Source organism: Ornithorhynchus anatinus, chromosome 7 (assembly GCF_004115215.2).
Source record: "Ornithorhynchus anatinus isolate Pmale09 chromosome 7, mOrnAna1.pri.v4, whole genome shotgun sequence".
Lineage (NCBI taxonomy): Eukaryota > Metazoa > Chordata > Mammalia > Monotremata > Ornithorhynchidae > Ornithorhynchus > Ornithorhynchus anatinus.
The window spans coordinates 21,094,967-21,122,504 of NC_041734.1; the positions used below are offsets into that span (position 1 = coordinate 21,094,967).

Genomic DNA, 27,538 nt, shown 5'->3' on the forward strand with positions numbered 1-27,538 from the left:
AGAGAAGTGGTGGAGCCGGGATTAGAACCCATGTCCTTCTGACTCCCAGGTCCATGCTCTATCCACTTTGCCATGCTGTTTCAGGCATATCTCCTTCAGGAGGCCTTCCCTAACTAAGCCCCTCTTTCCTCTTCTCCCACTCCCTTCTGTGTTGTCCTGACTTGCTTTATTCCTCCCCGCTCCCAGCCCCACAGCACTTACAGACACATCTATAATTATTTATATTAATGTATGTCTCCCCTCTGCCCACCCCCTCACTCAAGACTGTAAGCTCACTGTGGGCAGGGAATGTGTCTGTTTAGTTATATTGAACTCTCCCAGGCGTTTATTATAGTCCTCAGCCATTTAACAAAGGAGTTCATTCAGTCTTATTTACTGAGCGCTTACTGTGTGCAGAGCACTATATTAAGCGCTTGGGACAGTACAATACAACAGTAAATTAGATCGAATTAACTCCTCCTATGTTAAATGGTTTCAGTGATGCAATCTGCTATCAGGGCTACACCGCTTGTCCCTTCAAAATACTGAAGGAATCATTTTTGCTCGTAAAACCCAGCACTCCTACACAGAACTCACACAGAAAAATGGCATCAAAATGAATTTTTATCCACTGTGTTGAGAACTGAGCTTCTGATGCTAAATTGAGGTCTATTTAGACTTAAAGAAATCTTCAGTCCAGGTCAAATTGAAAAGGAGAAGTTGTCTAGACTTCAGTGATCCGGGAGGACAAGGCACACATTCTCCTCCTTTAGGGTGAAAGCTGCCAGTGGGCAGAGAATGTGTCACTTTGATTAGTTTGTACTTCTCAGGGGTCTAGTACAGTGCACCATGCCAAATGGGGGCTCAATAAATGCTACCATCACTATCCACATCACTGCTGAATAACCAGGTATCAGCATTGCGCTTTGAGGGAATTACGGGCTGACCTTATCCACAAGTCTTAAGCAAGCGTAGTGAGTTTAAGTATTGGTCTTTCCCCTCTGGATACTTTGGATAAAAGCTTAGCTTTCCTTTGCCTACCTTGGGACAGAATGTGAAATTAGGATGATAAAGGGTAAAAGACTAAACCTCTACACACTAAGAGAGATGGTGAAGCTTGATATACAGATAAGACTGTACAGGGCCGCAGCGTGGCCAAGTGGAACGAGCATGGGCCTGGGAGAAGAGGCCCTGGGTTCTAATCCTAGCTCTGCCACTTGCTTGCCGTGTGTCCGTGGACAAGTCACTTCACTTCTCTGGGCCTCAGGTTCCTCTACTGTAAAATAGGGATTCAATACCTGTTTTCCCTCCTACTTAGACTGTAAGCCTCATGTGGGACACGGACTATATCCCACCTGATTGACTGGTATCCATCCCAGTGCTTAGAACAGTCAATCGTATTTATTGAGTGCTTATTGTGTTCAGAGCACTGTACAAAGCGCTTGGGTGAGTACAATATAACAATAAACAGACACGTTCCCTGACCACAAAGAGCTTACCGTCTAAAGGGGGGAGACAGACATTATATAAATAAATGAATTACGGATATGTACGTAAGTGCTGCGGGGCTGAGGGGTGACGGAGGGGGTGAAATAAAGGGAGCAAGTCGGAGGGATGCAGAAGGGAGTGGGAAAAGAGGAAATGAGGGAATTACTCAGAGAAGCCTCCTGGAAGAGATGCGCCTTCAGTAAGGCTTTGAAGTTGGGGAGAGTAATTGTCTGTCGAATATGAAAAGGGAGGGTTATTCCAGATCAGAGGCAGAACATGGGTGAGCGGTCAGCGGCGAGACAGACGAGGTCCAGGTACAGTAAGTAGGTTAGCATTGGAGGAATGAAGTGTGTGGGCTGGGTTGTAGTAGGAGAGTAGTGAGGGGAGGTGGGAGGGGGCAAGGCAGGGACTGCTTCAAAGCCAATGGCGAGGAGCTTTCGTTTGATGCGGAGGCGGATGGGCAACCACTGGAATTTCTTGAGGAGTGGGGAAAATGGACCGAACGTTTTTGTAGAAAATGATCTGGGCAGCAGAGTGAAATAGGGACTGGAGTCGGGAGAGGGCAGGGAGGTCAGCAAGGAGGCTGATACAGTAATCAATGACGGTGATGATGATGATGATGGTATTTGTTAAGCGCTTACTATGTGCCAAGCACTGTTCTAAGCGCTGGGGTAGATACAAGGTCATCAGGTTGTCCCACGTGGGGCTCAGAGTCGTAATCCCCATTTTACAGATGAGGTAACTGAGGCGCAGTGAAGTGACTTGCCCAAAGTCACACAGCTGCTAACTGGCAGAGCTGGGATTAGTACCCTCGACCTGTGACTCCCAAGCCAGGGCTCTTTCCTCTAAACCACGCTGCTCCTACAAGGCAGGAGAGGATAAGTGATTGGATTAACTTCGTAGCAGTTTGGATGGAAAGGAAAGGACGAATTTAGCGATGTTGTAAAGGTCGAACTGACAGCGATCGACACCTAGTAAACACTTAACTCAATAATGATAATAACAACGATAACAGTAATAAGTCCTAATAAAATGACACCACATAAATTCCCAGATGGGCCCTCACCTCTGTCCACACAAGTCTGAGTGGAAGGAAAACCAACTTCCCAGAAGTTTTCTGGTGTGTTGGGGGGAATGTAGCGGAACCGATGTCGGGAACAGGAAGCGAGTTTCTTCTCTCTCTCTTCTTCTGGAATATCTGCATAATACTAATGATAATGAAAGAGCATTAGTGCTTTGCTAGAGTGGGGCATAGAGCATTACAACTGCTCAGTTAGGAAAACTGAATCTTAGGCAAGTTGATTATGATCTTCTAGGTACAGTTCCATGCCCTGAGTACTCAAATTTGTGTTCAAGGCAAATTAAGAGCACAGAGTCAGTTTTGGGGGTCTGTTTCAAGGTCTCGTTCAAATTTGAAAATTTACCCCAAATACAATGTAGGTTTACTTATTTGGATCCTCTGTAACTTCCCCACTTAAATTGTTCTTCAAGTCACAAATGTGACTTACTTGTGGTATCTGCAGCAGAAGAAATGAATTATCCACCCTCCTGGAATTAATGGGGCCACAGACTCACAACCAGTTTCCAACTACTCTCAATTATTAAAAAAACAAAACAAAATCAGAACACACACACGCACACTCCCCCCCCCAACCCTTTGTCCTGCCAGAACCCTGAATTTTTACACTAAAAAGCGACGACATCCTAAAGCAGATTATATGAGAAAAAATATTTCAATAGCTTGACATAATTCACGTTTTATATTTGCATACTTAGGACATATATTAAAGTGTGCTTCCTGTATGATACAATTCAGTGTTTTGAGAGTAGAAAGGAGGAGGAGGAGACAGAGGTGATAAGGGTAGGAGAGAAAAACTAAGGAGTAGGGCAGTGGGGAATTGGGTGTTAGAAAATACGGAAGTGCAACAATATGGAAATTTCTTAAATTAGGGAGCAGATATTTAAGCAACGTTTCTCAGTCTATAGAATACTGACTATCTGCCTACCACCAACAGATAATATAAAAGTAATAATGGTATTTGTTAAGTGCTTACTATGTGCCAGGAACAGTACTAAGTGCTGGGCGCTGTAAAGGGCAAGTCCTCCATGCTTGGATTAATCAGGTCCAGGCCTTTGGTAATGCTATTGAAAAGCATTAAAAGCTACAGGAGTTGCAAACCCTCTTCTTGAAACACAGTTAAAGAAAGAGGGCCTCAGTTACCTCATCTGTAAAATGGGGATTAACACCTGAGCCCTATGTGGGACAGCGCCTGCATCCAACCCGATTATCTTGTATCTGTGATGCCTGGCCCATAGTAAGTTCTTAAATACCATATTAATAAAAATTACTGAAACACACGTTTTGGAAATTTAAGCCCAATTTTTACCATCTTAAAAAACAACCTCCCACTAATGGTTTCTGCTACTTCCTCTCCATCTATCTGCTCAGCCTTGGGATATTTTTAAGGTCCGTCTGGAGTAAGACGTTTCATCCGTCATTCTTTTCTGAGCCAGAAACCATGACTGATTTCTCCGGCACTCACTCCCGCAGTCTATGAACATGGCTCAAGTCAAAGACCCTTGCGGTGGAGCTGCTGCCAAGCAGCTTGCAACCTTTTGGAAAAGCGCTCACCTTGAACGATTTAGACGGAAACTTCCTCCAAAACATCAGAAACCAGAGTTCTAGCACCTCATTAGGGACTAGAGCTTCCAAATCTTTCCAACAACAGAGATGCTACTCTTTCTGGCCAAAATGAATCCAGAATCAGGGTCAAAGGGAGCGGTGGTCAAGAGCAAGCGCGGACAAGAGATTAAAATGATTACAGAGCATTTGGCTGGAGAAACAGGCCCGCTCAATGTTGTGCTTAAAGAAAATCCTTGAGCCTTGAGATATTTTGGAACTAGATATGGAGCTTCCCGACTCCGATTTAAACTGTATTTAAAATGGTGTTCAATTCAGGGAGTTCTCCCCCCTCCCCTGCTGTCTCAAGATTCATTTCCTAGCAGAACAAGTTAGCTGAAGAAAAAGAGCTGCCATTTAAAGGTGTCTAACAAACCCTGGATCTTGAGAAGAGAGAGTGAGAAACGGATCCCTTGGGGATTACCAATTTTGGCTTAGTGGATAGAGCATGGGGGTGGGAGTCAGAAGGACCTGGGTTCTAATCCCGGCTCCGCCACGTCTGCTGTGTGCGGAGTCACTTCACTGTGTCTCAGTTTCCTCATCTGTAAAATGGGGATTAACGGTGTGAGCCCCATGTGAGACAGGGACTGTGTCCAACTTGACATCTCTAGCCTGTAAGCTCACTGTGGGCAGGGAATGTGTCTGTTTATTGTTGCGCTGCGCTCTCCCAAGTGCTTAGTACAGTGCTCTACACAGTAAGTGCTCAAGAAATATGATTGAATGAATGAATATTCTGTACCTACCCCAGCTCTTAGTACAGTGCCTGGCACATAGTAAGCGCTTAACAAATAGCATTTAAAAAACAAAACAAACAACAACAAAAAACCAGACTGCTTGAGAGAGCCCAGGAGAGCTTGGGAGAACTTACATTTGACTTGGGGAGACAGGGACAAAATACTTTGTAAATATGAGGAAAGGCAGAATGGGAAGATGGACAAGTGAGTCAGTAAGTGTTTAAACAGGACAGTCTGCTAATTGATCTGTATAAAAGTGCTGAGGGTGGAGTCCAAAAGTGCTGAAAATGGTACCTGGGTGTAGGGGAAGGTGGGCTAGGAGGTTGGGGCAGGACAGCGGTGTGGAACTCCTGTTTCTTGGAGAAGATGAGATGGACGGGGGAGGGTTGTTTATTAAGAACGCTCTTGTTTCCCTTTGCCCTCCAGAGGCTCTCGCTCTGGGGCAAAGAGGGGACCCCCGGGTGGCCTCTGCTACAGAGTCCCGCGCACGGAGCTTCTGGCTTCTGCTGCCGCAGGGCGGCCCCGGGCTGTCATTACTCTCGCTACTCGTTACTAAACCTCGTTACGCTCCGTTAAACCTAGTTACTACACCTCGCTCCTCTCTTACTACAGCCAAGCCTGCGCACTCTGTTCCTCTAATGCCAAACTTCTCCTGGTGCTGGTACGAACCCCCCGCCAGATTTGGAGGCATCCACTGAAGCTTGAGAACACGTCAGTCAGTTCTTCTGGAAGATATGTTTTCATGATTTAGATTTAGAACGGAAGTGAGGACTTAGGGAATGTTTTTCACACTACCTGAGTTTCTTCTGGGTAAAACCCAAACCTCACCGGTGCTGGAAGAAAGAGATGGGCATACCCGTGTCATCGGTCCAGATGTACTAATAATAGTAATAATCATGGCATTTGTTAAATGCTTACTATGTGCCAGCCACTGTACTAAGCACTGGGGTGGATACAACAAATCAGTCCTTGTCCCACGTGGGGCTCACAGTCTATATCCCCACTTTCCAGATTAGGTAAATGAGAAGTGAAGTGATTTGCCCCAAGTCACACAGCAGACAAGTGGCAGAGCCGCGGTTAGAATCCAGGTCCTTCTGACTCCCAGGCCCGTGCTCTATTCACTAGGCCACGCTTCTGCTATTTGTAAATTGTTTTGTGTCTGCTTCTCTGCTAGACTGTGAGTTCCTTTGGGGGTGGGAGCTCAGGTCTTTCAAGTTTATTATATTCTCAGAGCAGGGCAATAGGGCCCTCAAAAATACTACTGCTTAACAGATGGCACGGAAAACCGGGCTCTCCTCCATGCTGTCACAGAGGGGCACAGACTAATCGCATTATTTTTCTTTTTGACGCTATGGGATTTAGCTCCTGCTGGCCTAGTGGATAACAGCATGGGCCGAGAAGTCAGAAGGGTCTGGGTTCTAATCCCAGCTCTGCCAATTGTCTGCTGTGTGACCTTGGGCAAGTCACTCAACTTCTCTGTGCCTCAGTTCCCTCATCTGTAAAATGGGGATTAGGACTGTGAGCCCTATGTGGAATAGGGATTGCGTCCAATCCGATTACCTTGTATCTACCCCAGTGCTTAGTATAGTGCCTGGCACATAGTAAGAATTTAACAGATACGGTAATTATTCCTGGCCTGAGTGAAAAGCTTTCAAATGCAAAAAACAGATCTGTTCAGTGCTGAATGTTGGAAGAAAAAAATCCAGACCCACATTCGAGAAGCCTTAAATATAGGAACCGACAGGAAACGACAAATTAAGTACTTACAATTTCACATTCCTTACACGTATGTCCAAGCAGTTTCCTCCTCTCTTCTTTCTTCCGAACCACCTCAATGTGAGGGAAATTTTGAACCGTGGTCTTTCTGAAGAAAGATGAGGAAAAGATTGAAAACGCCTCCACTCCAAAGAGCTCTGGCTTTACACAGGGATGCCATCCCCACAGGGGCGAGGTGATGACTCCTCAATGGGATGGGCACCTGTTGGGGCAGCTACAGCTTCCTTGCTTCCGCAGGTCAGGGGGCCCAAGGAACTGGGTGACCCCGAATAGTTTAAATAACTACCGCAGCAGCTCTAAAGAATCCCAACCCCCGGCTGTCAAGGTGGACTCTGGGATGAGGTGGATATTTGGCTTAGTCTCCCGCACTCGGGGTCCAGTGAGGAGAAGAGAAATTTCTGTCATGGTAATATCAGGGGGTGGCTTTCTTTATAATGGTATTTGTTAAGCCCTTATTATGCGCCAGGCATTGTACTAAGCACTGGGATAGATGCAGATAATCAGGTGGGACGTAGTCTCTGTCCCACAGGGCGCTCAGTCTTAATCCCCACTTTACAGAAGAAGTAACTGAGGCACAGACAAGTTGAGTGCCGACCAAGGCCACGCAGCAGACAAGTGGTGGAGTCGGGATAATAATTAATACTAATTACTGTATTTGTTAAGCACTTCCTATGTGCCAGGTGCTGTACTAAGCGCGGGGGTGGATACAAGCGAATCGGGTCGGACACAGTCCCTCTATCACGTGGGGCTCACAGTCTCAATCCACATTTTACAGACGAGGTAACTGAAGCCCAGAGAGGTTGAGTGACTTCCCCAAGGTCATAAGGAGACAAGTGGCAGAGCTGGGATTAGAATCCAGGAGGGAAAATGGTGCTACATTCTAGAGGAAGGGAGTTCCTGGGCAAGATGGAATTTATTTGAAGTTTTACTATATTACTTTCTCCACTGTGACGCAGTTTATCTCTTTGAAGCAAATGCTTTGCTCCTAAAAGAGTCTTCTGATACATTGCTTTTTCCCATTATCACTTTGAGCTGCCACGAATGGCCAAATACTCAAATTCAACATCCAAAAACTTTAATCCCTCAAGAAAATATCAAGCAACTGCAGCAGCCTAAGGTCTAGGATAACATTGGTTCAAATGACTCTCTCAGCATCTCCATTATTTAATATGTGATATTGGATGTACCTATACAAGACCATTAGAAGTTCAAGTTTGGGTAGATTTTTATGGAGAACAATTGCCCTGTCTCCTTTTAGAATTCAGGACACTCAAAATGGACCCAATTTTAAAGAGCGAACATATTTTGGCCATTATGTTGTGTTATTTGTCAAAGCTATTTCTAATAAATAATATTTCTAATAAATAATAATAGATGATACATCTGTAAGTGTAAAATAATGAGGTAATTGCGATTATTAACACTTGGCCTCAGGTTTGTATAAGGAAACAAAAAGGCATGATCCCAGGCCCCAGAGAACTTCCATGTTAAGGGAATACTAATTAATATTTTTGGACGACCTGGTTCCTGAAAGTGATTAAATTGTAAAGCTTATAGCTTTGTTCCACAGAAAGACACCAATCTAACAACCCGTTAGCAACAAAGCTGAAGGAAAGTGGAATTGCAAATACTCTTAAGAGCTGACCTTTCTTTTTAGCAAAGCCTGATCAGATAAACAGTTTTTCCGCTCAGTCAATCCATCAGATTTATTGAGCGCTCTCTGCAGAGCGCTGCATTAAGCGCTTGGGAGAGTACAACAGAATTAGCTCAAAAGAACTACTGCAAGTACAGACTTGTTGAAAAGCATGACTTTGCCTACACTGAGAATGAGATGAGTAAATACGGGAAGAAATAATTTATGGTTTAGGTTGAAACGTCAGGAGGAAGGCATTAAGATGGGCCATCAGATTAATGAGATGCTATAGAGGGAAACTCCAGAAAACACCCATGAGGGATGGAATGGCAGAAATCCACACCGCTGTTACGCTTTCGCTGAAAACCTCCCTCAAGTATCATCAAGCAATTTGGCAGTTTCCTAAAACCAAGAGAGAGGAAGATCTGCTCTATCAAAAAGCAACAAACACCCTTCTTGTACTGTTTCCCTGCTTCCTCTAATCCTGCTTGATCTTCCTGCTCTGTCAGGAAGCCAACAAATTACAGGACCATCTTCATCGCTCTGCCTTCCCTTCAACGATTTATCGGTTTGGGTTTCTTTTTCCATCCCTTGTCCTTCCAAGACAGTTTTGCTTCTCCTACGAGAATCCTTTGATGTTACCCACAGATCGATTAAGACGGGTTACCTTTCGTCGCTTTTAAAATACGGTTCCACGAATACTTTCTGTTTGGCTTTATCCTGTTTGTCGCTGTGATCTGTAAATTAAGCACGTAAAGAAAAATCATTAGTCCAGAAGTGGATTGCTGACCTGTATGAGGGTGGAAATTGGCAGAAAATTGCCCGTTATCGCTATCCATTAGATGGTAAACTTGAGGGAGGGAAATGTGTGTTTGCTGCTGTTGTAACTCTCTCAAGGTCTCCACATCTTCAGAGCTCTGTTAAAATCTCATCTCTACCAAGAAATCTTGATTCATCTCTCATCTCCCTACTTGATCGCCTTTGCACTCGATTCCCGCTTCCGCTAAGCACGTGACATTCACCTCCTCGTGCCTTCGGCACTTATGTACCTAGCTTTATACTTCCTCCTTTCCCCTACCTGGAACTTATTTTACTGTCTCCCCTGCTAGATCGTAAACTCCTTGAAGGCAGGAAGGGATGGTAATAATAACAACCGAGGTATTTATTAAACGCTTACTCTGTGCCGGGCACCGTGGGGGATACGAGGAAATTGGGTTGAATACAGTGTCCGTCCCACATGGGGCTCACAGCCTCAATCTCCATTTTACAGTTGAGGTAACTGAGGCCCAGAGAAGGGAAGTTTCTTAAATAAATAAATGAATAATAATAAATAATTATGGTATTTATTAAGCGCTTATTATGTGCCAAGCACTGTTCTAAGCGCTGGGGTAGATACAAGGTAATCAGGTTGTTCCACGTGGGGCTCACAGTCTTAATCCCCATTTTGCAGATGAGGTAACGGAGGCCCAGAGAAGTTAAATGGTTTGCCCAGGGTCACACAGCACACAAGTGGCGGATCCGGGATTGGAACCCATGACCTCTGACTCCCAAGCCTGGGTTCTTTCCACTAAGCCACGCTGCTTCTCTTGCCCAAGGTCACACAGCAGACAAGCGACAGGGCCGGAATTAGAACCCCAGTCTTTCTGACTCACAGGCCCAGGCTCTGTTCACTAGGCCACGACTTTGTTGTAACCTCTCAAGTGCTTAGTACAGCGCTCCATATAGAGTAGGTGCTCAGTAAATACCAACGAGTGATTAATTGAACAGGAAGGAGATGGCTCCTCCTATTTCTGGCTTACAGAATCCCACAGAACCAAAGGACTAGCATAGTCCCTCCTGTCCATAGCTGAAAAGTCTTGTTTCTAGTTATTGGAAAAACACCGTGGCTTAGTAAAAAGCAGTATGGCCTAGTGCATAGAGCATGGGGAGAGTCAGAAGGACCTGGGTTCTAATCCCAGCTCCATGGCGTGTCTGCTTTGTGACCTCGGGCAAGTCACTTCACTTCTCCGGGCCTCAGTTCCCTCATTTGTAAAATGGAAATTAAGTCGGTGAGCCCCATGTGGGACAGGGACTGTGTCCAACCCGATTAGCTTGTATCTACCCCAGTGCTTAGATATAGATTAAGCGCTTAACAAATACAATACTATTATTATTATTATTGGTCGTTTCCATGCTGCCTGTTTTTAAGAGGAGGGGAGCAGTCTGAGGAGAGGTGAAAGCATAGATAGGATCACTCTTTTCGGCCTTGCAAACCCTCTCCATTTAACTGGAGTGCAAAACAAAACAACACTAAAAATTTTCACTCGGCTGGTATCGCGAGCCTGCCTAGCTGAAAACTTGCGACATGGAGATTTTGCATTAACTTGTTTGAAATCAGAAAGTTGTTTAGACTGAGTTATTTTTAGTCTCGTCCCTTGCAAAAGGTTTAAGATCTACAAGAAATTAACCAAAAAAAGGGTTTTCTGGGGTTTTTTTTTAAAAGCGGTATGTGTTAAGCCCTTACTATAATAACGATAATAATGTTGGTATTTGTTAAACTCTTACTATATGCCAAGCACTGTTCTAAATGCTGGGGTAGATACAAGGTGATCAGGTTATCCCACACAGGGTTCACAGTCTTGATCCCCATTTTACAGATAAGGTAACTGAGGCACAGAGAAGTTAAGTGACTTGCCCAAGGTCACACAGCTGACAAGCGGCAGAGCCGGGATTAGAACCCATGACCTCAGACTCCCAAGCCCGTGCTCTTTCCACCAGGCCACGTAGCTTCTCTGTGTGTCAAGCACCGTATGAAGAGCCGGGGGAGATACAAGTTAATCAAGTCAGACACAATTCCTGTCCCACGTGGGGTTCACCGTCTAAGTAGCAGGGAGAACAGGTACTGAACCTCCTTTTTACAGTTGAGGAAACTGAGGCCCGGTGACTTGCCCAAGGTCTCGCAGTAGGCAGTGACAAATTCAACAGCATCTAAACATGTACAGTGACCAAAACCTTAGAATTATTCAATTTCCTACTCTTTCAGATTGGAGGGAGGAACAGTTTTTAGTAAATATCGAGAAGTGAATATCATCAGCAATCTGGGCTCAAAGGTTCATGCCCTGGCTGTCCTTCTTACACCTGGAGAAGCTCACAGGCGTGAGCAGCTTAGCTTTGCCAGCACTAATTTGCCAGTGCTAAAACCGAGGGTTTCCGGAAATCAGATCCTTTCTGCCAACTGAGGAAGCAAGTCGGATGGAGAATACACGCCTATTCTTCATTCAGAGCACTTATGTCTTAGGGCCGTTTTCATTTCGGTCCATCAGGAATTTGCTGTCTTTCATACCTCCAACCCAGATCATTTATCTGCAAACCCGTCCTTCCTAAAAGTGGGCTACACAGAGGATACATCTCTCAAAAACTGCTCTTGGCTCCGAATTACTTGGCTCTTACTAATTAAAGAATGTTTCTATCGGCTCTATCGCCGCAATTAGGATCGCCTACCTCCTTACCTCCCTCTCTTCTGAAGAAACCACTAATTACGACTTTGTGAAAGGGTCTTCCTTGGCCGAGGAGGATCCTATTAATTATCTCTCCGTGAGGGTCTCGCCTGAACAGCTGTAATTTTTCAACTGCGAAAGGCTGAGAGAGAGGTTTCAGTTGGGGCCTGCGCTTGCCAAGCCAGCGAGGCGAGCCGCCCGCTACTGTGTGACGGGAGCTGCGGGAGGAGGTAGGAGGGGCTCCAGGCTCAGGGAGGCCGGGCCGACCCGTCTGGTGTCTGAAGAGGAGAATCAAAGGCTTCAGAGTTGCGCTGCAGGCACCTGTGGGCTTCGGAGTTGGATTCTGACCCCTCAGAGGGGTCTTGGGAGATGGAGATTTCTGATCATGTGGTGAATCCTCCACCTTCACATGCTTCCCGATCAAATTCCAGGTCAGAGCATTTCGATATGTTCTAAACTATCTGTGCTTTCCAGGGGAAATGAGACGTAAGGCCCACCTTTTCATCTGTAGGGCGAGGGCCAATGGAGGGGATAGAGGTTGGGCGGGTTTCCTGATCCACTCCCTCTCCGCTACCGATGGAGCCCTGGAGCGAGTAGGGCTAACAAGCCGTGTGGGAGAATAAAGGGCTTCCGCGCCCTCCAGAACTGGAAGCCCATGGAAGCAAGGGTCCCCCACCCCCGTGATGGAACTGGGTACCTATAGACCCCGAAATATCTTGATCCACCCATGGGGCTGATCTATGTGCGATTTGGGAGCCGCCTTGGCTTGCACACTTAGTCACGTTACCAACATTGGGGCCGCTGCCCGAGCGTCTGTTCTTTAGGCCTACGCAGTCTACGAACCTAAATGGCTCTTGTTTGCTTCTTCGATTTCGCCTTGCCTCCATTACAGTCACTGATTCAGTCTCTCTGAACGTATTTCTTCCAGACCATTTCCCAAACAGTCACAAGTTATTGTAAATAAGCAACTTGTGGACTTCAAGATGAACCTTTAATCGTTCAGTGGATTCCCCAAGGTCCTGCTGTCGGTCCAGGGGAAAGAACATATGCACTGGGAAACAGGACACCCGGGTTCTTGCCCTCCATACGTGCAAGTACAGGAATGACTAGCTTGGAGAGATGGAGAGGTTCCCCCCACCCCAAGGGATGGGGAACACGTCTAATCCTCTCTTGTACAGTGCTTAGTACTTAGTACAGTGCTCTGCACACAGTGAGAGCTTAATCCTTTATTACTAAGCCACTGGCGGTGGAGTTTTCTCACCAGAGGACATATTTAGGGCATTCCACGAGAACGGACAGGCCCGACAGAAAGGCCAAAAAACAGCCGGCTAACTTGGGTGGCAAAGCCCACAGCCGTTACCAAGGCAACCACTTCCTGGGCAAAACATCAGTCAGTCAATTGTATTTATTGAGTGCTTACTGTGTGCAGAACACTGTACTAAACGCTTGGGAGAGACAGTTTCCCTGGCCACAATGAGCATACAGTCTAGAGAGGGAGACAGACATTAATGTAACTGAATAAATTAATCAGCACCAAGCTACGGCCACACGGCCATAGATGGGTTCTGGGGGTATGGATACTTTGTGGGCACATTAATAATAATAATAATAATAATGTTGGTATTTGTTAAGCGCATACTATGTGCAGAACACTGTTCTAAGCGCTGGGGTAGATTCAGGGTAATCGGGTTGTCCCACGTGGGGCTCACAGTCTTAATCCCCATTTTACAGATGTGGTCACTGAGGCACAGAGAAGTTAACCGACTTGCCCAGGTCACACGGCTGACAAGTGGCGGAGCTGGGATTCGAACCCATGACCTCTGACTCCCAAGCCCGTGCTCTTTCCACTGAGCCACGCTGCAGCGTCCCTGTCCCCCTCCTCCTTCTCCTCTGCCTTCCCCCTTCATGCCCCCACAAGATGGTGATTGGCAGTGATACGAAAGTACAAGACAATCGGGTTGGACACAGTCTCTGTCCCACATAGCGCTCACCGTCTCAATCTCCGTTTTACAGATGAGGGAAGTGAGGCACAGAGAAGGGATGTGACTTGCTCAAGGTCACCCGGCAGGCAAGTGGCGGAGCCAGGATTAGAACCCAGGTCCTTCTCACTCCCAGGCCAGGGCTCTAGCCAATGGGCCATGCTGCTTCTCATGCTGTTGTTAACGGGAGATTCCATCACTTGTATTTGTTCATTTGTTTCCAGCTGGAAATGTCCCAGTTAAGAAGATTTTATTTCAGCCGACGCGGCTTGATCGGTAGAATCCCGCCTTACAAAAAAAGTGAAAAGCGCACTTACTGTTGGGTTTCTTTGTAGCTGTTAATTCCTCTTCATCTTCCACTTGAAAATGTTCATCTTGCTCATCTCCAGGAAGAGGGCTATCTGCCAGGCAGGATTCATATTCCTCGTGGGTCGTCCGATCAAAGATTTCGGCGAAGCTGTCGCTCATCTTTCTTTCCCTCTCTGTGGAAAACACCAGAGGCTTGAGCCTGGATCAAGAAGCTTAGTGGTTTACGGCTGCCAGCTAATACTTATTTTTGGTGGGATTTACGAATCTCACCTCAGTTGGCACCGAGGCAGTCCAGACACGCAGGCAACACGGATTCCCCGGTGTCACGGGGTTAATGTGCATTAACGAGAGGGCTTAGGGGTTTCAACGTGGATTTGATACCTCCCTTCCCCAGAATTCTGAGAACGCTGACGGAGCCTCGTTTTCAGAGCTACTGGCTCAGGTGATATCGTTCATTTGGTCCAAGGGGCTTTCCTTGATTTCCCTGCTAACTCGTGCCCTGAAGCTGGGGAATAAATATTGCCAAGGCTAAGGGATAGATCTGGATTTAAAGAAACTCCAGCTGCTGATATTAGAAATCTAAATGAAAAAAGACATTTCAAAGAGAAGTCTCCCTTTCAAAGTCATCAATCAGCAGCAGTACTGATTGACTCTCTCCTAGAGCCCAAGTAATAACAATAATAATAATGTTGGTATCTGTTAAACAATTACTAGGTGCAGAGCACTGTTCTAAGCATTGGGGGTAGATACAGGGTAATCAGGTTGTCCCACGTGAGGCTCCCAGTTAATCTCCCTTTTACAGATGAGGGAACTGACGCACAGAGAAGTTAAGTGACTTGCCCACAGTCACACAGCTGACAAGTGGCAGAGCAGGGATTCGAACCCATGACCTCTGACTCCCAAGCCCGGGCTCTTTCCACTGAGCCACGTTGCTTCTCTGGTAGTGGTCAAGTGGTGGTAATAGCATTAATGTGGCATAGTAGATAGAGCACAGGTCTGGGAGTCGGAAGGTCATGGGTTCTAATCCCAGCTCTGCATTTGTCTGCTGTGTGGCCTTGGGCAAGCCACTCCTTGGAGTCAGGGCAGAGGCAGGAGGAGGCAGGTAGGGGCCGGGCATCCCCAGGATGGGCCGGGGCACAGCTCCGGCTATGATTCTCTGCCACGGGCATCCTGATGGCAGCGGCGTCTGCTCTTTCACCGCGGCATCAGCTGATCTTGCCGCCACTCAACCCATTCTCGTCCACTGACGTTAGCTGGCCTACCCAGCTGGCGACTTGCGGGTACCTGCGGGTTGGGCTGGGCAAAATGTGAGCATTCGGTCTCTCGTGGATATTTTGTGCGCAGACACTGACCTAGGAACCAAGGGGAAATGCCCACTCCATGACACACTCAACCCCACTGGCAGTGGGCCCGGCTACATTTTCTCAGAGCACGAGTGAGAATGGAGTCTAATACATCCATTCGTAAACAACTTAGAGAAAGCACGCCTCTAAGTAAACGCTGAGTTTTCAAGGCAAAAACCAGAAATAGTTTAGTACTTTGAACTGCTCCAGGCAAGGTAGAAGACCCAGAACTGTTTCACAGCAAAAGTAACTATTCTAAGATTAAAATGGCTCAAAAACCATCGGAGTCTTTCACAAAGTTTCCTTCTGGGCTCCACTGAGAGAAAAAACTCATAAACTTTAAGAAAAAACACAAGAGGGAAAGGATTCCGGAGCTTTTACTTAGATGCAGGCTTCCTTAAAATCTTCAACAATAATGACAATAACTGTCCTATTCGTTAAGCGCTTCTCTGTGCCAAGAACTGTACTAGGAGCTGGAGTAGATTCAAGATCATCAGGTCCCACATGGGGTTTACAGTCTAAATAGGAGGGAGAACAAGTTTTGAATCCCCATTTTCCAGATGAGGGAACTGAGGCAGAGAGCAGTTGAGTGACTTTTCCTAGGTCCAACAGCAGACCAGTGGTGGAGCTGGGATTAGGACTCAGGTTCTCCGCCTCCCGGGCCTATGCTCTTTCCACTAGGCCACGCTGCTTCTCCAACTGCGACTCCGACTGTGTATATATCTACGATTCTATATATCTTAATGATGCCTGCGCCAGACTACTTGTTTTGTTTCATTCTGTTTTGCTTTCCTGTCTGTCTCCCCCGTTTAGACTGTGAGCCCGTTACTGGGCAGGGATTGTCTCTATCTGTCGCCAGATGGTACATTCCAAGCGCTTAGTACATTGCTCTGCACATAGTAAGCTCTCAATAAATACTATCGAATGAATGAATGAACCGCTTCTCAACTGAAACAAATCTTACCTGGGCTGTTTTCTCCCTTCTGCTCCTGCTTCTTCATTTTTATAAGCACGGTTTCACTAACCAACGTACAGTCCATGTCCACGGTCTCTCCTAAGCGTGCTTGACTGGCACTCTGAAGAGACAGAAACGCATGTGCACATTCAACCCTTATCCTCCAATCACCTCCTGTGAAACCGGGCCCGAGCCTGATGCCGGTGGAGAGCTGTACAACGCCGTACCGCTGGAGCGATGGCAATTTTGGCTTTCATGACTTTTATGTGCACCATCCTTCCTGTCCCACAAGCCCGTAACCTTGGCGTCATCCCTGATTCCTCTCTCCCATTCAAACCACATATTCAATCCATCGCTAATCCTGTCAGTGCCACCTTCACAACGTCGCTAAAATCCGCCCTTCCCTCTCCATCCAAACTGCTTCCACTTTAATCCAAGCACTGATCCTATCCCACCTTGATTACTCTATCAGCCTTCTCGCTGACCTCCCAGCCTCCTGTCTCTCCCCACTCCAGTCCATACTTCGCTCTGCTGCCCGGATCATTTTTCTATAAAAACGTTCAGGCCATGCTTCCCCACTCCTCAAGAAACTTCAGTGGTTGCCCATCCACCTCTGCATCAAACAAAAACTCCTCCCCACTGGCTTCAAAACCCTCAATCACCTTCCTACCTCACCGCACTACTCTCCCACTCCAAGCCAGCCCTCGCACTTCGCTCCTGTAACGCTAACCTTCTCACTGTACCTCCGTCTCATCTATCTCACCGCCGACCCCTCGCCCACGTTCTGCCTCTGGGCTGGAACACCTTCCCTCCTCAAATCTGAAAATTACTCTCCCTGCTTTCCGAGGCTTACTGAAGGCCCATCTCCTCCAAGAGGCCTTCCTTGACTAAGCCCTCCTTTCCTCTTTTACTACTCCCTTCTGCGTCACCCTGACTTGCTCCCTCTGTTCTTCACCCCCGCCCCCAAGCCCCACAGCACTTATGTAAATGCCTGTAATTTATTTATTTATATTAACGTCTGTTTCCCCTTCTAGACTGTAAAGTCAATGCGGGCAGGGAATGTGCTTGATTATTGTTAGATTGTACTCTCCCAAGTGCTTAGAACAGTGATCTGCCCACAGTAGGTGTTCAATAAATACGACAGTGAATGAATAAGTACTACTTGCCCAGGGAGACACAAGATATTCAGGTTAGACACAGTCCTTGTTCCACACAGGGTTTACCGTCTAAGTAGGAGGGAGAACAGGTATTGAATCCATATATTATAGATGAGAAACCTGAGGCACAGAGAAGTTAAGTATTTCGTGCCAAGTCACACAGCAGGCAAGTAGCAGAGGCGTGACTAGGGACTAGAACCCAGGTCCACGGAGTCCCAGGTCCGTACTCCTTCCTCTAGGGCATTAGCGTCATTGATGCCTTATGCTGTCGATCCGTGTTCGACCCATAGCGACGCCATGGACACGTGTCTGCCAGAACGCCCCACCTCCATCTGCGATCGTTCTGGTAGTGTAACCGGAGAGTTTTCTTGGTAAAAAATCCCAAAGCGGTTTATCATCGCCTCCTTCCGCGCAGTAAACTTGAGTCTCGGCCCTCGACTCTCTCCCGTGTCGCTGCTGCCCGACGTGGGTGAATTCTGCCTTGTAGCAGATTGCCTTCCACTCGCTAGCCACTGCCCAAGCTAGGAAGGGATTGGATATGCCTCTGTTTGACGCTCCCTCCGTAGTGGAGACTGGGGATTAGTGTCCTTAAAAAGCTCTAAACTCTGCGAATGAAAAATGTGCCACACTCGAGAATTCCGTGCTAATCACATATTTTCCATGACGGCATTTAAAAGCAAGCTGGAAGGAGCGACTCTGAGCAGCATGGAATTGAACTGTTTCAATGCTCCCATTGTGCCTGTCTCTAGTCCTCCCCTCCCAACAATCTATATTCTTGGATTGTGAGCTCCTCGATGGACAGGGTTGGTGTCTAACTCCCAGTCGCATACGCTTTCCTAGCGCTTAGTACAATGTTCTGCACATGGTAAGCACAACTCATTTTTCTTTTCCCTAAGTCGTATTCTCCCAACTCCTACTTCAAACACTTATACACCTCCATCCCCCCAGAGCATTTCTGTCCCAATCGATTTAGACACTTTCCTATTTAAGCACTCCTTCCTCTCACCTGGAAATGATCTCCTCAGTCATCCCCACGTAGGCTTGTCAACTCCTTAAGGGCAGGGGTCTTATCTTCAAACTAGACATGTCCAAAACAGAACTCCTTATCCACCCATCCAAACTCTTCCCTCCTGGTATCTTTCCCATCACTGTAGACAATACCATTATCTTCCTTATCTCACAAGCCCTTAACCTTGGTATTATCCTGGATGCATCTCTCTCATCCAACCCACAAATTCGATCCGTCACCAGATGGTGTCAGTTCTATCTTCATAACGTCGCCAAAATCTGCCCTGTCCTTTCCATCCAACCGGAGACTATGCCGATCCAAGCACTTATCTTCCCCAGCCTTGACTACTGCCTTCTCGCTGACCTCACAGCTTCCTGTCTCTCTCCATTCCAGTCCATATTTCGCTCTGCTGCCTGGATAATTTTTCTACAGAAAACCCATTCAGCCCGTGTCTCCTCATTCCTCAAGAATCTCCAGTGGTTGCCCACCCACCTCCACATCAAACAGAAACTCCTTACCATCAGCTTTGAAGCACTCAATCACCTTGCCCCCTCCAACCTTACCTCACTGATCTACTACAGCCTGGCCCACGCACTTCACCCCTCTAGTAGTAGCTTACTCACTTTGCCCCTATCTTCTCTAACCTGCCACCGGCCCCTGTCCCGCAGCCTCCCTTTGGCCCTCCCGCTTCACATGTGCTAGACGGCCACTCTCCCCACCTTCAAAAGCCTTATTAAAGTCGCATCTCCTCCAAGAGGCCTTCCCCGATGAAGCCCTCTTTTCTTCGACTCCCTACCTCTTCTGCGTCATCTGTGCACTCTGGATCTGTACTCTTTGAGCACTTGATACTCACGTCGCCCTCAACCCCACAGAATTTATGTTCGTATTCAGAATTTGTTTATTTATAATGACCTCTGTCTCCCCTTTAAGCTGTAAGCTCATTGCGGGCATGGAACAAATCTACTAACCCTAGTTTATTGTATTCCCCCGAGGTCTTAGTACAGGGCTCCGCAAACAGTAAGCACTCAATAAATACCATTGATTAAATGATTAATTGATTCAAACCCACTGTCCTGAAGCAGCGTGGCCTAGTGGATAGAGCTCGGATAGTACACAGTGACTATTACACACCTATGAGAGGGTCACGGGGGCTCAGCAAAGACTTTCATTTCTCAAAAATTTTAAGAGGTATCTTAGAAAAGGAAGCAGCATGGTCTGGTGGACAGAGCCCAGGCCTGGGAGTCAAAAGGTCATGGGTTCTCAACCTGACCCTGCCACTTGTCTCCTGTATTATCTTGGGCAAGTCACCTAACTTTTCTGTGTCTCAGTTATCTGTAAAATGGAGATTAAGACTAGGAGCCCCATGTGGGACAGGGACCTTGCCCAAACTGATTACCTTGTTTCTACCCCAGCGCTTCGAACAGTGCCTGGCACATAGTAAGTGCTTAACAAATGCCATAAAACCCCCAAAAAACAAAAACAAGAAATCCTACCATACTCTGCCAAGAGCTCCGCACCCAGCAGGCGCTCCATAAATACCGTTAATTGAACAATGCACGCCACCTTTTGTTTCGGTGAGCCCGCCCCAGAGATTGAGAGACTCCTGGAATGAATCCAGAGCTGGTGGGGATCCCAGATCCATTTCAACAAAGTACGAGGATTGGCTGAACTTTAGCTTACCTTTCTATCTATCACAGTCACATCCATCTTATATTGAGAAAGATCTGCACCTGGATCGACACTCCACTGGATGTTTTCTAAAGGTGATTTATCTTCGGGAAAAGTAAGCAAAACACGGAGAGAAAACTGAATTCAGACACAGTGACGCGTCGTTTCGGGTGGACAGCGTACATCCCCAGAGGTGACATTTACTTACCACATATTTAAATAAAGGCATATGAGGGCAGAGTTAGCTATAAACCATAACTTTACCGGTGACCTATGTGTTACTATGACATTTTTGCCCCGTGCAATCTTGAGCAAAAGACTTTTGAGACTCAAGCCATTACTAGGTTGGATTTAAAAACAAATAAACCGCTATCCCCCCGACTCCTCCCCACACTCCACGAATACTCAATAATTGAAATATTTTATGGCTGCTCACAGAAATATCCAAGAATGGAAGGTGATTTGGAAGCTGCCAATGAAACACTTCAAGTTCTGCTTAGTATGTACTACGAACCTAGGAGTATATAACATGATGACCCTAGAGACACCAAATATTTGGGGGGAAGAAGAATGGAAAAGGGCTCCCTTTTTCTCGATTCTATCCTGGACAAAGGGGGTTTGGATTGCAGGGGTGGCAGAATAATGAAAGAGGAGAGCTCTTCCTGCTGGTAATTTAATAATTTCACCAAGACTGTGGGTTGTATTTTCTTACTCGAATAACTGCAGAAAACTAGATATGGCGCAGGCCCTGTAATTTACTGACTTGGAGAATGCTGAAAGTACACCTACAAGAGGGTTGTGAGGGCTCAGCAAAGACTTCCATTTCTCAAAACTTTTGAGAAGTATCTTAGGAAAGGAAGCAGCATGGCCTGGTGGATAGAGCCTAGATCTGGGAGTCAGAAGGTCATGGTTCTGCCACTTGTCTGCAGTATGATCTTGGGCAAGTCACTTCACTTCTCTGGCCCTCAGTTACCTCATCTGTAAAATGGGATTATGGCTGTGAGCCCGCTGTGGGACAGGGACTGTATCCAACCTGATTTGCTTGTACTCCGCCCAGCACTCAATACTGTGCCTGGCACAGAGTAGGCACTTAACAGAGTAGGCACAGTTATTATAAGAGGGCAAAAATGAAATGGATACAAAAGCACATTCCAGTCTGTGTAGACAGACCGACAATATGGGTTTTAATAAGCATCCACAGTTGCTTGCTGAAAGTACCGTAAGTCTTACAACCAGATTTCTCAAGAATCTGCTTACGTAAAAGATGCAGTGTAAGAATGGCCGGTTTTTTGTTTCAATTCGCGTAAACTGGTCCACTGCTTTCCCATTCCACCCTAAAGAGGGAGAGTTGAAGTTGACAGCTTACTCTGTTCAGCCTGCAGAGCTTTGATTTTCGCCACTCTGCAAGGGTTGGGCTGGAGAACCGATGCTAGTTCACACTCCCCGTGCCCTGCCCTGGTCTTCTCGCTCGTTCGCTCCCGGGTGCCGCCAACCTGACGAGAGAGGAAGCGTTGGCATCAGCAGGGATGGGCAAATGCTACTCAAGAAAGCGCAAAGAATCACAGCAGAACAGGCCAAGGAACCTACCTTCGTATCACTGTCAGGACACACCGGGTTCAGACCTTGATGTGGAAGTGGAGGAATTTTGAAAGCGGGGTTTTCATCTTTGATCTGGAGCTGGGTTTTTTTCTCCGGGGATGCCTTACCGAGGGACTGGCGAGCCCAGTCCTGGAACCCGGGTTCCTCTCGGGAATCTCGGCCTCCCGCGGGGGTCCCACTGAAGGCCTTGCGACTCGAGGGGGAGCCCTTCGGGATGGATTTCAGGGCCTCGTGTAGAGTCACTTGCCTAAACCGGTTCTTACAGATCTCGATCCCTTGGCCTTTCTCTTGAGGGCAGGCGGTCGAAAACCGGTCGGAGAGGTCCAAGGGTTTATCTAGCGGGTGGTCTCCGTTGACGACGGGATGGACACCCGCTTGGGAAGGGAAAGCATTTTCTTTATCGAAGGAAGGCCTCTCATAGCTTATCGCCTGTTCACACCCTTCCTCGGGCTTCTTCCTTTTGGCTCCTCTGCCTCCCAGGGGTTTCAGCGGCACGAAGGAATCCTCCGGCCCCGTGAACCCCTCGTGATCGGGGCCGGCTCCGCCGCGGGGAGCCACCTGTTCATCGGTGTTCCCTTTCAGAATCGCTTGCTTACCGGAAGACGACTGGCCGATGACGCCGTCCGCATCGGCCCCGAGGTGAAAGACCGGGCCGAGGCCTGAGGCTTCTGATTTGGATCTGGCTTTCGGAGGCCTCGGTTGGGAAGGGTTTTGGTGGGGGTTGGTTTGGAGGTGGGCCCGGTGGGCGGGCTCTAAGATCGATGGCGACAGGCCGGTATTCAAGGCTGCGCTGTCCCTCAGGTTGGAAGCGGCTCCAAACACCGGCGACGACGCCCGGGGATGCCAGGCCGCTCTTGGGGGCGTTCGTGGAGAGGAGTCTGAAAGTCTGAACAAAGCAACGGCGGTGTTACGTTTACCATCTACTCCCGAGAAAACCGTGAATTCCGAAGGGGGCTAGAAAAACAGATGCTGAGTGGAGAAGTAAGAGTCAACTTTGAGTCAACTTTGGGGGGGAGGTCTTGCTCCCCTTTTCTCACCTCTCCTTCAGCACCACGGCACGTATATACATATCCGTAATTTATTTGGTTATATTCACGTCTGTCTCCCCTGTTTAGACTGTAAGCTCGCTGTAAGCTGGGCAGGGAATGTGTCTACCAACTCAGCTTTACTGTACTCTCCCAACCGTTTAGTACTTTTTTCACCTCTCCTTCGGCCCCAGAGCACTTATGTGATGTGTCTGTTTATTGTTATAGTGTACTCTCCCAAGCGCTCAGTACAGTGCTCTGCACATGGTAAGTGCTCAAATACATTTGAATGAATAAATATCTGTAATTTATTTATTTATATTAATGTCCCCCTCTAGACTGAAAGCTCACCGTGGGAAGGGAATGTGTCTACCAACTCTGTTCTACTGTAATTTCCCAAGCGCTTAGTGCTTTTTTCAACCCCCCCTTCAGCCCCTTGGAACTTATATACCTAACCGTAATTTATTTATTTATTTATATTGTCTATCTCCCCCTCTAGTTTGTAAACTTGTTGTGTGAGGGGAATATGTCTACCAACTCTGTTCTACTGTAACCTCCTAAGCGCTTAGCACAGTGCTCTGCACATAGTAAGTGCTCAATAAATGCCATCGATTGACTGATATTTGCTTCAGAAGCCAGAACTCTGGACCTCCAAGAGAATGGACAACTGCATGCCAATGAAGTGACCAAGGTATTTTAAGGAGGGCTAAACTTATCTAAACTGAAGGACAGAAAATGGGGGTTCCTTTTCATCTGGCTCACAGAAGGTAAGAAAACATCCCTTGTCATGACTTTCATCCCCTAAAACACTCAGAGCCACTTTCATATACTTCAAAAGATGAAGATAAAAGCCCGCCAGTAAAACAATAAAAAATTACCCCAAACTGTCATCACTGTTTCTTGGGGATTCCTGTTTCCTGAGCTCTTCCTCCTGCTGCTGCTGCTGTTCAAGAGGACATGAGTTATCGTGAGGTTCCTCAGATAAAAGAAATGAAGAAAAATACGTTAAAGAAGCGTACACCCGAATTAAACGGATAAATATTAGCATCTCAAACAATACTGAAATAGAAATCTTCCCCTTTCTCCCCTCCCCTTGCCCCTTCCCTTCATTACATATCTATAATGTACATATCATTACATGTACATATCTGTAATTTTATTTATTTGTATTGATGTCTCTCCCCGGCCCCCAGACCGTGAGCTCGTTGTGGGCAGGGAATGTCACTGTTCATTGTTGTATTGTACTTTCCCAAGAGCTTAGTACAGTGCTCTGCACACAGTAAGCGCTCCATAAATGACTGAATGAATGAATTAGGAAAGCTAGTCCTATTGCTTGAGAAACAAAAACTGAAAATGAGAATCACATGAAGCAAACAGCATTTGCTCCCCTTCTGACCCCCTCTCCCCACCCCACTCCCCAGCCCTGGCTTGGTCTTGACATAATATCATTAAGCAATTTGGGACCAGAATGGATCCATGAGGGTCCACTATGGTGGTCTTGGGACGTCTCCCTGGGATCTGGCATACCCCTGTAAGGCAGGACGTTAGAGATTCTGGGTTGAATTTTCAGATCAGTCTCCGGGCTTAGGTTCACTTTTGGGTAGGCCCGAGAGCGCTTTTCAGGTTTCACCCAAAGGAGCAATTCTAATCCTACCAAGAGCAATTCCCGGCCACCTGATAAATCCCAGAAGTGATTCGCTGGCCCGTGTCCCCTGAACCGGGGCTAATCGAGCTCCGGCTGCTTCCGGTCAAGCCCTGCTGGAGCAGGGATGGGGACAGGCGGATGTTTCTTTGTCCTGCTCAATTCTTTTCCTGGCCCACCATTTTGAAAACGCGGCTAGGAAAAGAACAAAGCGGCTCATTAAAATGGCCACCAAGCTGAACTCGTGACTTACTGACTCTTCTTGAAGCCCAAGTCCAAGGGTTTCGGCCACAACGGCAGCCAGATTAAAACATGACTTTCCTTGGTTACCTGAGGGGACACAAGTGAAAGAAATAAACTATTTATGCAATTATTTGGGGCCCAGGTGAAAAAGAGACAAAATAATAACAACACCACCGATGATGATAATACTAATTTTGGCATCTGTCAAGCACTTACTATGTGTCAGACACTGTTCTGAGCCCTGGGGAAGATACAGGGTGATCAGGTCAGACACAGTCTCTGTCCCCACACAGGGCTCAAAATCTAAGGAGAAGGGCGAGAAGGTATTGATTTCTCATTTTACAGGTGAGGTAGCTGGGGCACAGAAGTGAAGTGACTTGCCAAAGCTCACACACAGCAGGTACGTGGCAGAGCAAGATTAGAACCCAGGTCCTCTGACTCCCATGCTTGTGCTCCTTCCATTAAGCCATGCCGCTCCAAGCGGAGAGGGCCTAAAAGGAACGTCCATAACAACCGAAGAGGCCAAAAGAGCCACCCAGGAACGGCAGTGAGATATTAATAAAGAGTTTTAGATGGGAAAATGGCTACATCTTTACAGATGGCCTCTTAAGATGTATGGAGTGCCCAAAACAAATCTCTTCATAACTCGTCTTCATAGACTCTTCTAAAGGATGACACCTAATGATAGTGACAGACACTGGATTGTGGATGTGTGTGTGTGTGTGAATAATAACGATGGTATTTGTTAAGCGCTTACTATGTGCCGGGCACTGTTCTAAGCGCTGGGGAAGGTACAAGGTAATCAGTCTTAATCCCCATTTTACAGATGAGGGAACTGAGGCATTGAGAAGTTCAGTGGCTTGCCCAGGGTCACACAGCACACGAGTGGCAGAGCCGGGATTAGAACCCATGACCTCCGACTCCCAAGCCCGGGCTCTTTCCACTAAGCCACGCTGCTTCTCGTGTATGTATACATGTGTGTGTATATGATTGTAGGAGCATTCCCATAGTCACACAGCACAAGGATTAAGGTGTTGCACATTTCAAGTTGTCTTTCGGCTAACAGGTACGACACTGTGAGCCCGTCACTGGGCAGGGATTGTCTCTATCTGTTGCCGAATTGTACATTCCAAGAGCTTAACACAGTGCTCTGCACATTGTAAGCGCTCAATAAATACTATTGAATGAATGAATTTAGGCCCAATCTTTTTGTTTACAATTTCAAATGGTGATCCAAAATATTATGCTAAAGCAGATTTATTTTTAAAAGGCGAGCCAACAATATTTTAAAAAGGCGAGCCAACAAAGGTCAACCCATGGGCATACTTGTTCACCTATCAGGGATGTTGTGGGACAACAGATTCCTCTTTGAAAAGAAAAATACCAGTCGCCTCACTTTTAAAGACAACTTGGATAATTGACGTTATATTAAATTTTTTTTTTCAAAACCCCTATTCAGCATGCCTTCTCAAATCTTGTCAGAGTTATGAATTCTTTATGACTGTACAGTAAACACAGTACAGATGGAAGGTTCTTACTTTCAGGCTGTTGAAATATCCCAGTTACATGAATGGGGATGAATAATACCTGGGAAATTTACAAGACCATGCTTACTGGTATAAGCATTCAGTGCTCTGTACACAGTAAGTGCTCAGTAACTACTATTGATTGACTGGCAAAGATTTTCTATGAAACACCACACCCTTTGTGAAAAACCCCTGCAATTACAGATATATCTACATCAGACACTCCATTCCCAGTTGATGTGTCCATATTCATAATTTATATTAATGTCTGTCCCCCCATAGACTCTAAGCTGCTTGTGGGCAAGGGATGTGTCTACCCACTCTGATGTACTGTTCTCTCCCAAGTGCTTAATTCAGTGCTCCGCACAGAGTAAAGCGCTTAATTAAAAACCACCGATGGATTGACTGATTGAAGACGAGTCCAACTCGGTGCAAAAGGCTTCGGTACAAGTCACATCATCCCCCAAACCCCCACTGATAATTATGATACTTAGCAAACGCTTACTATGTGCCAAAGACTGCATTAAGTGCTGGGACAGATACAAGATGATAAGGTTAGACACGGTCCCTGTCCCACTTGGGCCTCAGAGTTTAAGTAGCAATTATCTAAACACAAGCCAAGACTGGGTGCGAATGAGTATCTACGGTCACTCTACTGAATGTGCAATTATTTATTCCAATTCCACCGTGCGTGACTATTTTTCTTCAAATGCAAGCTCCTCGCTGAGAAGCAGCGTGGCCTAGTGGATAGAGCACCGGCCTGGGAGTCAGAAGGACCTGGGTATTAGTCCAGGCTCTGCCACTTGTCTGCCGTGCAACCTTGGGTAAGTCAAGTTCCCTTCGCCACCTCAGTTCCCTCATCTGTCAAATGGGGATTACGACTGTGGGACGTATCCATGCGGGACATGGACTGGGTCCAACTGGACTGCTTTATATCTACCCCAATGCTTAGAACCGTGCTTGGCACATAGTAAGTGCTCAACAAATACCACACACACACAAAAAAGTAGGAATCACTTTTGGTGCATTTGTTGGGCTTTCCCAAACACTGGAAACAATCCACTGCCCACCGTGGACGCTCAATAAATAGTGAGATAGGGTAGTGTGGCTACCATCACCCCTATCACCCTCTGTGTGGCCTTCTAAGTAAAAGCTTTAAACAAATCCCAACTTTAGCAGAAGGGCTTGCCTAATTCTACAGGAAAACAACGTGTATCCATATGAACAGCTACCAAGGAAAATGAAAATCCCAGCCAAATTCCCAATAAGTCAAGAGCTGCAATTTGTGTGCCACCTTTTTTAAAGCTACTCAAAATA

The 27,538-nt window shown here is 46.7% G+C and overlaps 1 protein-coding gene across 6 annotated transcripts in view; it reads right to left on the minus strand.

Moving 5' to 3' along the window:
* RBBP8 (RB binding protein 8, endonuclease) overlaps positions 1–27,538 on the minus strand; it is a 109,480-nt gene that overhangs the window by 2,071 nt on the left and 79,871 nt on the right. For all 6 annotated transcript variants that reach the window (XM_029069718.2, XM_029069716.2, XM_029069717.2 and 3 more), the window contains 10 exons: positions 24,706–24,782; positions 23,689–23,786; positions 21,774–22,671; positions 21,553–21,679; positions 20,199–20,290; positions 16,362–16,473; positions 14,063–14,227; positions 8,958–9,027; positions 6,649–6,745; positions 2,534–2,675 (listed from right to left, as the gene is read on the minus strand). In XM_029069718.2, coding sequence (XP_028925551.1) covers positions 2,534–2,675; positions 6,649–6,745; positions 8,958–9,027; positions 14,063–14,227; positions 16,362–16,473; positions 20,199–20,290; positions 21,553–21,679; positions 21,774–22,671; positions 23,689–23,786; positions 24,706–24,782 — 1,878 coding nt within the window. The remainder of the gene's footprint in view (positions 1–2,533; positions 2,676–6,648; positions 6,746–8,957; positions 9,028–14,062; positions 14,228–16,361; positions 16,474–20,198; positions 20,291–21,552; positions 21,680–21,773; positions 22,672–23,688; positions 23,787–24,705; positions 24,783–27,538) is intronic.